This window comes from Falco cherrug, chromosome 15, assembly GCF_023634085.1.
Source record: "Falco cherrug isolate bFalChe1 chromosome 15, bFalChe1.pri, whole genome shotgun sequence".
In the NCBI taxonomy this organism is placed as follows: domain Eukaryota; kingdom Metazoa; phylum Chordata; class Aves; order Falconiformes; family Falconidae; genus Falco; species Falco cherrug.
In genome coordinates, this window is record NC_073711.1 from 4,862,356 (window position 1) to 4,876,055 (window position 13,700).

Sequence of the window (13,700 nt, forward strand, 5' to 3'; positions counted from 1 at the left end):
GAGGAAATCCTCCCCCAGTTCAGTGTATGCTCCGTGGGTGGTTTTCAGTTGTGGAATCTTGTCTTGGCCTTTTCTATTTTCTGCCTTTAGGGCACACAAACAACTCTTACCCTCTCACCAAACATCTGCTTGCCCTTACCTTACAAGATTAGGAGAGAGTTTCACACCAGTCTGTTAGATAATGGAGAAATACTGGGTAAGTGTGGCTGGTCTGGTTTCCATTACAGTAGTTGTTGCAGCAATATATGTATGACACTTGCGACTTACAAATTGATTTTTTTCTTTTATTTTTTTGCTTAAGTGCATCTATGTTCTGAGGTAGTAAAACAGAAGTAGTGATGAATATAAAAGACAGCAATAAGATTTTTCTTGAAACCAAAAATAAATCTGATCTTTGTTTAGTAGCTAAGTAAAACATTGTATTGACTACTTTTTTCTTTTTAGGCAGCAGTAAGAGAAACAACATTTCCTAATACTACTTGTGGCTTTGCTATTTCAGATATAATGTATATAATTAAACAGAGACCCTCAACTTATATCAGGATCTACTGTAACCGACTGTCCCCTCTCCTTGTTTGCTGGGACATAGGTACTAGTCTTTACACTGCTCATACTAAGCTCTCAAACACTCAGGCTTTGGGCTACTACTATTGCATTGATAGAGCATGGAAGTACTTCCGAAACCTGCTGGTGTTTCATCAGTTACCTCTGGAGTTCTCATTGTCCTCAGACATACAAAAGGAAAATATGTAGAAATCTGCCTGTGAGAAAGGAACAAAAATTGGACTTCATGTACTTTTTTTTTCTACCATGAGTAACTTGCATTAATATGGGCAGAGTTTGTTTTCATAAAAACACTGACATGATGTAAAAACTGAATCATTTCCCTTAGTTTTTATTCTTTCAACCTTTCTAACCCAGAAGAGTTGTCATTAGCCACAAGATTCTTCCGACTTGTATTGCTATTTAATCACAATCTTCTCATCTGTAGAAATGTTCTTTTGTTATTGTGTGTGACAGGTATAAATCTGGAAATCAAAATGTGTAGACAGCCTGATAGTATGCACTCGGTTGTTTATTGTGTTTAAACTTGCTGCATCTTCCTGGAAATCTGATATTTCTCAGGTTTTCTGTAATTTCTTTGTGAAATCCTAGCCTCCTTCAGTTGTAGCACTGGAACAAATTCAAGGCTACTAAATACTGATTAAATTCCTTTCCAAAAACTGACTGTAATTAATAACCTATGTAACTAATAACCACATTATTCAGGTCAACTCACATCTTTCACTGCGTAGAACCACCTTTCCACTTACAGATGATGAGTGCTTACTGTGGTTTGCAAAATGTTTAGATCTGCCTGAATGCTAGAGAAGTTGCAGAAATAGTTGTTACTTATTCATACTGGGTTGTTTTAGAAGATTTCAGGGCTTCCTGAAAGGAACCCTGAGGACTCACACTAAAGCCAGAACTGTGTCTCCGTGTGAAGTTGGTGAGAGTTTGGTTGCAGGGGAATCAGGACTTCCTCTGGTGTGTTTTTTTTTTTAAGTAAACAACTTCTTGCTTTGGAGATTCCAGGTTTTCTTCATAAACTAGAATACTACCCTTTTTCCTGTCTAACATCATCTTTGTTACTGGAAAACTTTCCTAACACAATGAAACGATGCTTTAAAAGTTGCATTTAATGTTTGAAGTAGATAAAGAAGTATGTTTTCTTCTAATCGTGCTATTGCATAGTACACTGGGTCCCTGGCAAGCTTTTTGACACAAGAGGAAGGACAATAAACACTGTTATTCGTGTACTTTCAGTATTAAACATTTACAGTGCTTTGGGCTTGGGCTAATTAAAGCCTTTCTTAGCAAAGAAAATAATTTGTTGCCTTATTAAAATTAAACTGCATATGATAAAATGTCTATGTACAGGTAATTTAGGCTTTGAGTTACACTAAGAAATTCTAATAGTGTGTGCAAATGCTGGATAAGTTGATTCTGTTCTGTTTGAGTAGTTAAATGGAGAGAAGATTAGGGCATTTCCCCCTCTGTGAATAGCTGCTTCCAGAGGCATAAAGCTTTTCCCTGTTCCCCACACATGCTTTTGCCCTTACGTAGTCCAGGAAGCTTTTGTGACTACTTAAAAGCTATTTTCTTACATTAAAAAAAAAAATAGTTGCCAGTTGTTTCTTAAATTTTCAGTGAAATTAATGAAAAATTATGAAGAGAGGAGTGTCTTTCCTGTTCTAGAACCTGTGCTCTGATTTCAGCCTGTGTTGTGTGGCCCTGGCTGCAGGATGAGAGTAGAACATTGCATATTACCTGTGTCTGAAGCTTTTAATTGAGGATATCAAAGTCAGATTATACTCAGAGAGTATCTCTCCCATCTGTGGCAGCCAGTAAAGTACAGTCTCAGCGCTTGTATCAGCATTCACATTGGTTATTTGTGTTCTGTAGTAAGCTTGGACTGTAGAATTTTTGTAAACTCCCAGCATATAACATAGTAATAAGGAAAATATTTACCTCGTGAATGAGTTTGTAATACAAACTCTGTAACAGATCGTTGCAAACGATAAAGAAATTCTAGTCTAAAGAGTTACCATTTCAAAATTGCTGGAAGCTTATTCCCCTGAGGAAAATCCTTTGGAGATGCTGAAGACAGTTACCTAGGGGAGAAACTACGTCTAGTTTGGTTTGGTTTGGTTTGGTTTTTTCTAGACTGTAGCCATGCCTGACGCACAGTGATGGCTGCTGCTGGGACCGTGCATTTCCTACACTAAGAACTGGAAGCTCTCTATTTCCAAAATAGAGAGATAAGCATCTAAATAGGCTAGTTACATTGCACAATTAAGAGAGGTAACATATTCTAAATATTCTAGTATTATATAACAGGTTTATTTTGATACAGTGACATTTCTTATGAGTGCTAAGTTTTCTTTTATTTGTGAGGAAAGAGGAAGTTTACTGAGAATGTAAATGTTGTACTTTTAGTAATATATACTTGGCTTGCCTTGAAGATTTCCTTGATGGTACATCAATGTGAACACTGCATCTCATTGTTTCTCTCAAAGTCTTAATTAATTAAGAGATTGAAGGGATAAGGTATAGTCTAAGTAGCTAAGTTTGGCTTCTGCCCAAGTGGAATTGATATGAAGGTACATTTGCAAGTTCAGTATGTCAGTCTGTTACGCATTATATTTAAAATATGGTATTATTTGGCATGAGTTTGGGATGGGCCTGTTGTGGATGAAGACCTTCTACAGCTGCATGCAAGTGCCAGTAACACTAAAAACATTATGGGGCCTCTTATTTATTTCATATTTCAAGAGAAAATATTTGTAGGGGAATTTCATAAGGGATATTTAACACTGCTTCTGTCTGTGAAACCGGTATCTTGATTGAAATCTTAGACTTATGGGGAAGGCTAATAAAATATAACTAGTTAAACATCATTTAAAAGCTTTCTGTCTATAAAGCCAAGTGGTCCAAGAGAACGATCATGCACTAGACGTTTTGAAGCCATATCCGTATAGTTACATATAGGCGTCTTTTTTTTCACTTGTCATGGGACCAGTGAAGCCTTGCAGCCTACGTAACCATGCTTTTGTTCTGTAAACGCTCCTCTTCCCTCAACACCCAAACGATGCTTCATGTTCCTTATGACTCTTTGGGCAGTGTGTGCTACAGATAGCCTCGAGTTAAAGTTTCTGCTGGTAACTCATCCGTCCAAGAATGATAAAAGTCTTTTTGCTTCTGCCCCGAGACAGAAGGACAGACCAACGGATCATAGGGAATCTGAAAGTCTTTTCTCTTGGCATTTTTTTTTTTTAATTACAGTAAGCTTCTGTTCATAGCTTTACATGTTTAAACAGGGGAGGGAGGTTGGGCTTCATCTTTATACACTGTAATTTGCAAGCTTCACCTTTTCCAATAATATCATTGCTCTCCTCCTGTATCGATAATTTGTGCCTCCTTTGTCTAAATTCATAGGCTGCTCTTCTTTAGGAGCATTAAGGTAGAAATTCTAAAGATTCCTCCTTTCTGCAAGGCAAAAAAAAAATCCCAACTTCTAATACTTGTCTTTTTTTTCCTATTTTAATATAGATCTAAACAACACTGAAAAAAACTCAGTCATACCCATCAGATACCTTGTGAGTATACTTCTCTGTGTGTGTGTGCATGTGTCAGTTTTTATATGAACATGTTCAAAGGAAAAAGTCAAGTTTGTCTTTTTGGGACCTGCTGTAATGTCTGTTAAAAACTACAACTGATTTTTGTCAAGGTAGCTAATTTGTACACATTTGTGGTAATTTAAAATGTTTTGAAGTTACCTGTTTTTTTAAACACTTCTTAAAGTATTTCAAACGAATCTGAAATTTCAAAATACAGGAAATGCAACCTTTTAACTTTTGCTAATGTGAACATTAGCATAACTTGGCTGCAAGTTTACAAAGTGGGTTTATACGCATATTTGAAATTCAAATGTTAAAAGTGATTTCAACAGGGTGCCAGTTTTAGGGCAAAACATGCTTTCCCAAAAAGACCTTTTTATCATTACTTTGTTACTTCAGGTAGTATTTTGAACATTCTGATGAGGTTTGTTAGCGTGTTAGAAAGTTGTTCCAGTAAACTGTAAAAGTTCTTAAGTTAGTGTTCAACACAGAATTGAAGTTTGTTGCTTAGTCAGTTGCTTGAAGGTCATCTCAGGTATAAAAGCACACGTTTCATCACACAGAAATGATTACTAGATAACATCAGTAGGATGTAATTTTTCAAACACAGTCCTCCTTCACACACAGTCTTGCAATCCATTCTGCAACCTAGTTCCGTTTTAAAGACTCAGTATTGATAATCAGTAATAAAATATGAATTTGATATCGTGAAATAATTCTTTAAATCATGACAGTACTGCTATAATTTATTGTGTTATTTGCATCTTATTGGGGCTTAGATGACAAGAGGAGCAGGTCCCGATCCTTTTAGATACGGTAAAAAAAAAAAAGGGACAGCTCTTACCCCAGAGACTTCAGTTCACTACTGCCTGGGTGCAATAAGCAAAAGTGGAAAATACCAGTGGAAAAATGAGATAATTGCAATAAGTACATATTAATAGATACCATTAGTCAATACAGATTTCATTAGAAAGTAGTAAGGAATTCAGTATGTGAAAATATGATTTTCAGTTCTTTGTTGTACTAACATGTACACAGAAAATACTCTGAAAATTTTATGATTTTTCAGTGTTATACAGTGTTATAAGTCCTAAACTGCTTAAATATGTTATAAAATTAATGTACAGGAGATTAAATTAAATGGAGAAGTTAATTTCTTTTTATAGTATGGGTCAGCCCAGAACACTGGCTAAAAAATTTAAGTAAATACGAGCCCATTACTCTCCTCCCCTTCTAAATTAGATCTCTGTTATTAGCGAGTATTTTTTTTTACCAGCAGGACTACTGAAAAAGGTACTACTCAGCCTGAATAAAAGCTGTAGTAACTGTCTCATTATATTAGATTGTTTGCATTAGTCCAACAAAGTCTGCTTTTTATCCAAGTCATCGTGTCTGGTCATATGTTTTTTGTTGGGAAGTGAGTAGCGGGGTGAGTTCTCCGTGGGTTTATTTTAACATGTAGCATCATGGCTCATCGGCATGCACCGAGGTTTTCTTACTGTAATCTTAGCACTATGGCTGGCTTTTGTTTTAAATACAGCTTAACTTCTGCTTTTGGAGCACTGAATTAACTGGAATGAAAATACCATACAAATTTGTAATATAAAGCAGTAAACCTTCATTTTAGAGAACTGGAGCTTAGGGAAGTGAAATGATTGTTCTTCTGCTGAGGTTTGTCTGTTTGCTGAACCCTTGATGATGATGAGGTTAACTAGAGCAGAATCACAGAATCATTTAGGTTGCAAAAGACTTCTGAGATCATCAAGTCCAACTGTTAACCCAGGGCTGCCAAGTCCATCACTATACCGTGTCCCTAAGCACCGTGCATCCATGTGTATTTTAAACACTTCCAGGGATGGTGATTCCACCACCTCCCTGGGCAGCCTGTCCCAGTGCGTGACCACCCTTTCAGTGAAGACATTTTTCCTAAAATTAATAAAATGATAGAATAAGCATATACATTTTGAAAAGAACATAACACTCACTTTTTATTAAAAAGAATATGCAGAATACTCTTTTTTTTTTTTCCCTGAACAAGTCTGAGCTTAGTTTAGTGTATTATTCTGTCATTCAATGGTAATTTTACTCTATAGAATTAATTAAAAAAAATAATGTGGTGATCATGTTATTTCAAGTATCTGCAGATCTTTTAATCTTACATTACAATAACTGTTGATACTGGCTACATCACAACTGCAGATGTTGGAATTCTTACTTAAAAACCCAACAGCCTATTAATAAATTTCTGTTAATGCTGTGAGTAGCAGTTGTCTTATTTAACCTGAACTGTTAATTGTAGCCCCTCTTAGCACCTGAGGGTGCCAGATATGTGCACAGAAGTACATTTTGAGGTATACCCACTTTCTTTTAATTCCCGATAGAGCTGTGAACATTCTCTGGCTCTCTTGAGTTCTGCTTGTCAGATTCTGTCCATGAAAGACTGGGCTTTGCCATAAGCTAGTCGGCGCTACTCACTCCCCTACGTGTCTGAGGTGCTGCTCCTTTGTTAGTGCACCTGTGCTTTTACTGTTCCTGCTGTGTGCATTGCTCATGATGTGTTTGCATGCCATCAGGATGAAGATAAGAACCAGTATTTTTCAGGTGCCGTTGCAGAGCAGTGGGCTAGCCACAGCTGTGGCTTGCTGTGATGCTTTTGCTTTTTTCCCCACTCAGCTTCGGTCTTTATTCAGGCCCAGTTCTTAATGAGGGAAGATTTCTGACATGGAGACAAAATTTTGCCAAATTGTGCTTCGTTTTGAGTTGGATTAAATTGGTCAAATTGGATTTCAGTTTCCATACCTGGAGTTTTGAAATGCATATATCAAATTAGTTGTTGGAGGGGAAAAGCAAAGCTGTGTAATCCCTTTCCGAGTGTCTGATATTCATAGTTGAAAAGTAATAGATTAGAAATTCAGTTAATAAGAGGCAAAATTAGTAAATCAGGTTTTGAATATTATATAGTTTTTTGATTACAACATGTAGACTCAGTATCAAGATACATTTTAATCTGAGTATAAATCGATGTAATATTCTGAAAAGCAGTAATCTACTGTATCTTTTCTCTGTAGTACAAATATTTAGGGGGAAAACAACTGTTGACCTTTCCCATAATTAAGCAATTGTAGCGTTACTCAAGTAGCTTAAACACAATATTATGATGTGAAGGACAGACTTCGTCTCAACAGCCCTGAACTATTCAAACAGAGATAGGGGGGAAGAGTCTTTGAAAAGTAAATATTTGTGGATGCAGCAAACAAGTACGAAAAAGATGCATCCTCTTTTGTCTTCAGAGCAGTACGCTGCTGCACCATGTAGTGTACGTGCCTCAAATCAGTTACTTCAGTCTCCTTTGTCTTGATGCATTTGAAGTGAACTCTTAGAAGGACTAAAACTAATGGATTGACTGCAATAGTACTAATTTAATTCTTTTTTCTTTTTTTTTTTTTTTTTTCTCTGCTCCCTGCTTGGCTCTGGTCTTCACCCACAGGTGTCCACTGTTGGCTCTCAAAGGTTACTAAAATTTTAGCAGCTGCTCTGAAAAAGAACAACCTAAGCTTCACTTACTGTCGTTTCTTCCTACGCCATACTGCACTGCTGCTTTGCTCTTGCCTGCTTCAGAACACAATAAGAGATTGTCTTTTTTTAAATACCTGCAATGAAACTTAGGCTAGAAGTATGTGCCATTCTCTTGCTGCCTGTGTACTTGTTAATATCTGTGTACAGTATGCTTGTATTTATTCCATGGTATTTTCTTACCAATGCTAAGAAGAAAAAGGCTATGGCAAAACGTTTAAAAGCTAAACCCATCTCGGACAAACCTGGGAGCCCCTACCGTTCTGTCACTCATCTTGACTCACTAGCAAACATAAACATTCCTGGAGCAGACACGTTGGACAAGTTGTTTGACCATGCTTTAGCAAAATTTGGGAAGAAGGACTGTCTCGGGACCAGAGAAATACTGAGTGAAGAAAATGAAATGCAACCAAATGGAAAAGTGTTCAAAAAGGTAAAACTTAATTCTTACTTGGTTTTGAGCTGCTTTGCATCAGCCTCAACAATGGAAGTCTCCTTAGAGGTCTTCCTTAATTATCACCTTATGATATAAAACATCCTTTTAATGCTTGTTAAAGAATAACAGAGTAAAGGACGCACTATTTATTTTACTTCAAGCAAAATGAAAGCAATTTTTTTTCTTTTAATGAACAGCTTACGTGTGTGTGCTTGTGGGGTTATGACCCCAACACACATAAGCCTGTAGAGTTGTACCAGCAGCTTCTTGTCATCACAATGTGGTTTTTTTCCTCACCAGTTAATTTTAGGAGCGTACAGATGGTTATCCTATGAGGAAGTAAATGAGAAAATGAATCGCTTGGGGAGTGGCCTGACTGCCATGGGACTGACCCCAAAGAGCACTGTTGTCATTTTCTGTGAGACCCGAGCAGAATGGATGATTGTAGCTCTAACCTGCTTCAAGTACAACTTTCCACGTGAGTGCTGAACTTTACTTCTCGTGTATTTTAGAACCCTTTCTCACTACTGGTTTGGTGGTTAAGCATTTTGAATCTGCCAATCCTGTCACTGATGGTATAAGAATTCCATAAACTTACTTTGCCTGTGGTCTGATTCTTAGAAGTGTCCAGTCTACTCTATGCGTTGTGGAGATCCCTAAAATTAACTTGCTCGTACTTTGAGACTATTTTTTCTGATTTTTATTGTAGTAACATGCTAGATGTTAGAATGACAGAACAGTACCATTACTATTAAGATTATTTTAAAAATACTTTGAAGGTGTCAGTAGTTGCATTTCTCCCGCCAAAATGGGGAATGTTTTTATAGTATTTTCTGTCTGTATCCTGACTTAGGCGTCCGAAACATGAAATGGTTATTAGAAGAGAGAAGAATGGTAAAGTAATCAAAATCATATGCTAGTCTGAGAGGTTCTGGTGACATTATTAAGCTGCTAAAGTTGATTGCAATTATGTATATGGGGTTTTCTTTTTTTGAAATGTTATTTAAGCTGACAGAAATCTGTGATCTGACTTAATGCACACAAACTTCTCCAAGAAGTGGCAAAGGTTACTGTGCACTCACATGCCCAGTCCACATACAACACACTAGGACCCGTAGCTTATTTTTGTTGCCGCCTTATGTTTTCACTTGCACTAGGCTGCCCTCTTCTTCCAGTAGTACTAGTAGTAGCTGACCGTGTGAGAAGGTCATACAGTAGAGTATGGAGACAGGCTGCTAAAGGGCAACAAAAGAAGAGCCAACATTACTGCTGGAGAGGATGGTTAATTTGGTCTCGATCCTCATGTTTTGAGAAGCAGGAAGAATCAGCTATATAACATTACTCTCTTTTTGTCCCTTCCACATGAACGTTAAATTCCTTTAATGATTAATGGTCTTTGGAGGTTAGACTTTGAGACAGCAGACAATACTAAAGTAAGATATTTTTTTTCAAGAGAGATGATGGGAAGAGGTGAACCCCTTAGTGCCTGTGAGGCACTTAACAGCATCACTGTAGCTAGGCAGGGTTAAAAATAATCTAGCAACGTGAAGAACGTTCTGATTCTCTGCCTTGCCCCCATCAATAATTTCATGGGAGCAAGCAGAGTAGCTGACGCTGCTGAAAGAGCTTCTTGTAGGAGTGCATAGCTTTAAGCCGTGACTGGTGCCCTGAGACGTTTAGTGTCACCTCTCCCCCGAGTTCTGGCTGCAAAGAGAGCTCAGGGCAGAACGCATTCTCAGTTGCTTCCTCTGTGATTGCTTAGTGCATTACTGTTGGGTTTTGGTGGGTATCTTTGTTCTGATGATTTCTTCTATACACTAGAATATTTGTTGGAAGGGACCTACAGCAATCATCTAGTCCAACTGCCTGACCAGTTCAGGGCTGACCAAAAGTTAAAGCACGTTGTTAAGAGCATTGTCCATTTATGCCTGTTACACAGTGACAGGCTTGGGGAATTGACCGAAGGAAACCTGTCACAGTGTCTGACCACCTGATCTGTAAAGAAATGCTTCCTATACAGCCATCTACCTTGTTCCAGAGGTCTCTTGTGGCATAAAATTCTGATACGGAAAAATTAAAAAGCTGTTTCGTTTCCAAATTAGAAAATTCCCCATGGAGCAGATTTTTTCCCCCTCTCCTCCTGCAGTGCTTTCCAGTAAGCTAAAGCAAGAGCTTTTGCATTTAATATTACTTTAACCTTCTTTTTTCATGTTCTCTCTCCCTCCCCTTACTGTAACAGTTGTTACATTGTATGCCACCCTGGGTGAAGAGGCAGTAACCTATGGTCTCAATGAGTGTGGAGCATCATATCTGGTCACTAGCACAGAACTTCTTGAGAGCAAACTTAAGGTAATTTGTTACCAACCTCACCTGCTACAAGCAATCCTATAATAATTTTACAGTGCATTCGGTGCTGAAAATTTCATTTCTCTCCTATAGACTGCACTGTCACAAGTCTCCTGTCTTAAACATATCATTTATGTGGACAAGAAGACTATCAATAAATTGGAATACCCTGATAATGTGGAGATTCATAGTATGCAGACAGTAGAAGAGCTGGGAGCCAAACCAGAAAACTGTAAGTGAATCACTTCTCAGAGAACGAATCAAGCAACATTAACAGTGAAATAAGACTTAGGTTAAGAGGGATGTGTAGAGAAAAAAAACACACCCCATGCAGGTCTCTAACACAAAGGCAGTGGCAGATTGCCAGTTCACCCTCTGGCTTCTTGTAAATAAATGGAAAATTTGTTTGATCTCTATTTATTGTCCTGCACCTTTGTTAAAGTGTCAGCTGTTTCAGGATAAAACTGTATTTTTCATTTCATAACCAGAATGAATTTTAAGACTCCAACTTTGTTTTAGGAAGTGAACTAGAATGTAGTGCAGCATTCCATTTTCTGCTACTCTTACCTTTTATTCATCCTGTTTTCACTGGTTTTCCTAAGAAAAATGGAGAAAGCACATGAGGCTTTTTTTTTGCTTATTGGCTTGGAAATGTCTTTTTTCCTAACCAATCTGTAGCTAAAAAGCACCTCGGGCTAGAGGAATAACCATTGCATCCCTTTTGACAATGGGCAGCCAGGAGCAACTATAAACATTTGCTTTAAAGAAGGAAAAAAGAACCCTGATCACCTCTTTTCCTTAAATCAGCAGTGTGTGCTCAGCCAGATCTCCTTTCTTGTGAGTTAGAGGAGATAAACTGGCAAAATAGCTTTTTGCAGGGAAGCACACATTTGTTACAACTGTTTATTTTCGATCAGCTTAAGGTAGGCATAGGAACCAGCAGTTACCCTGAGGGCTGCTGGTTTATTGTGGTGGTTTTTCCCTAAAAAAACTGCTTCCCTTGCAGACACTTCTGCTGCCTCTCTAGCTGTGAAAGCCATGAAAGCAAATTATTTTCATCCTAAGAATAAATGCCAAGGGATTAAAACAAAAGTCAAAAGTCAAGTGTTGTAAGCTTGCTGCTTTTCCACTAATTAGCAGCTTAGCTGAGGGAAAGTTCGTTTTTTTTTTTAAAAAAAAAAATTCTTAGCTCTACAGCCTTGAGTTTGGAAGAGTAATTGACAGAAAAGCTGATTTGCAGCTTTCTGGGGTTTTTGGTTTTTTTCTCAACCTGTTGTTTCTCTCCAGTACTGTATTTCTCCCCTTCACTGCCCTTGACAGGTTTACTTGGCCTTCAGAAGGCTGCTTCTGCGAAACTTTCAGTCAGCTGTAAGATGTAAGGGCAAAAGAATCACCCAGGTTGTGTAGATGCCCAAATATTGGTCATTCTTTTCAAAATCTGCCTTCCCCTTGAAAACAAGACCACTCCGCTCTTCATCACTGACTTCTGCATCCACCACTGACCACTTAGCAGCACATTGTGCTTGGCCTTGCTGAGGCACCTGTTTCACACTGGTTGATTACATTGTCACATTGATTAATTACAGAAATAACAATTTAGAAAGTATATAAGGATCAATAACCATTTTCCTCCTGCATTTTGTAGCAAGCATTCTGCCAAGCAGACCTGTTCCTACAGACTTGGCTTTAGTAATGTACACCAGTGGCTCTACTGGGAGACCTAAAGGAGTGATGATGATGCATAAAAACTTAATAGCTGGAATGACAGGACAGTGCGAGAGAATACCTGGACTGGGGTAAGAAACACTTAGTTGTCATGTGTACAGGCAGATAAAACAGAACCTCTGAAAGATGGAAGTTAATAGAAGGCCTGTTGCTGGCATTGGGCGTTACCAAATTTCTTGGTTTTATTGTGAGCCTACTACTTTTAATTTATAAGAAGTGTATCTTGTGTTTGTGAATTTACCCTGTGGTTTGAAAAGTATGCCCTTTAGCTCATCTCACGTGCTGTTTCTACATATATTTTTTAAAATTATTATTATTATTACCCTTAGCTTTTAGGTCTGTGATGGATGTTTGCACTCTTGTGCATCAGAAGGTACCGCCAGATAAGGAGGTTCCTCATCTTGTCAAACTTGGGAATTTTTTTTTAATATGTTTTCAAGCAGCTAGAAGCACTTCAGGAAGTATGTCAGAGCCTACCGATTCCACTGGTCTAGAGACACCACTGTTGGATGGATAGTGCACATGCTGCAGAATCTGCTCAAGTACACTTCACTAAGTGAGCGGAAAAGTAATAAATTGCACCTTAATGGTAGTAAAACCGACTGCAAATTCCCTCATGTTAACATTTTGAGGAAATTTTTCATGAATGTGGATATGTGTCGCTGCATTCACGAAGGGTTTAATAGCTGGAATAAGCTATGTTGCTAAACTCCTTTTGTGATAGGATATAAACCCAGTTCTGACCTGATGCTGAAAGCTTCTGTTAAGTGACAGCTCTGAGTTTCTTGCTGAGAAATCTCTTGAGAAATTATCTCCTGAAATAAGCCTCAGTACTTCAGTAATCAGCTCTCTTTCTACTAATATATTTTAGAAGGAGGTACTGTGATGACTGTCAAGGATTTGTAAACCATTGGTGATTATTTTAAAATAGTGATTTCATCCTTAATTTTGTACGTGGGATGAAATTTCCCACAAGGAGAGGAAAGTGGAACATTAAGAAATCATTGAACTTCCTAGAAAACAAGGCAAATCCTGTAATTTATACCAATTTCCATAAGGTAGGATTTTCCCCACTTCGTTTATAAACTGTGATTTGAAATCACACCCTTCTCGTGTGCAAAATAAGAAGCCTCACTTGTGATCCATCTCTTGCAAACAGTAGCAACTAAGCACACAATAAAACTGTTAGTATTTTCCATCCGCTTGTGCATCATTGTTAATTATAGACAATCCTTTCCTTTCCTAGACCCAAGGATACTTACATTGGTTATTTGCCTTTGGCCCATGTATTAGAATTGACAGCAGAAATTTCTTGCATCACTTACGGCTGCAGGATTGGCTATTCCTCTCCGCTCACACTATCAGATCAGGTGAGGGGCGGGAGGGAAACAAAAGCAAACTTCAGCTTTTGCAGTCTGCGTCCTCCTTGCTTAGCTATCCTCTTTCGCTAAAGAATCGCT

At 37.9% G+C, this 13,700-nt stretch overlaps 1 protein-coding gene across 3 annotated transcripts in view; it reads left to right on the top strand.

The window, feature by feature from the left end:
• ACSL4 (acyl-CoA synthetase long chain family member 4) overlaps positions 1-13,700 on the top strand; it is a 40,764-nt gene that overhangs the window by 16,087 nt on the left and 10,977 nt on the right. The window contains exons 3-9 of one of the 3 annotated variants that reach the window (XM_055727436.1): positions 4,093-4,139; positions 7,648-8,166; positions 8,470-8,647; positions 10,409-10,518; positions 10,609-10,747; positions 12,161-12,311; positions 13,487-13,610. In XM_055727436.1, the coding sequence (XP_055583411.1) occupies positions 7,816-8,166; positions 8,470-8,647; positions 10,409-10,518; positions 10,609-10,747; positions 12,161-12,311; positions 13,487-13,610 (1,053 nt within the window). In that variant the 5' untranslated portion in view covers positions 4,093-4,139; positions 7,648-7,815. The remainder of the gene's footprint in view (positions 1-4,092; positions 4,140-7,647; positions 8,167-8,469; positions 8,648-10,408; positions 10,519-10,608; positions 10,748-12,160; positions 12,312-13,486; positions 13,611-13,700) is intronic. The other 2 variants (XM_055727437.1, XM_055727438.1) reach the window with 2 other exon arrangements.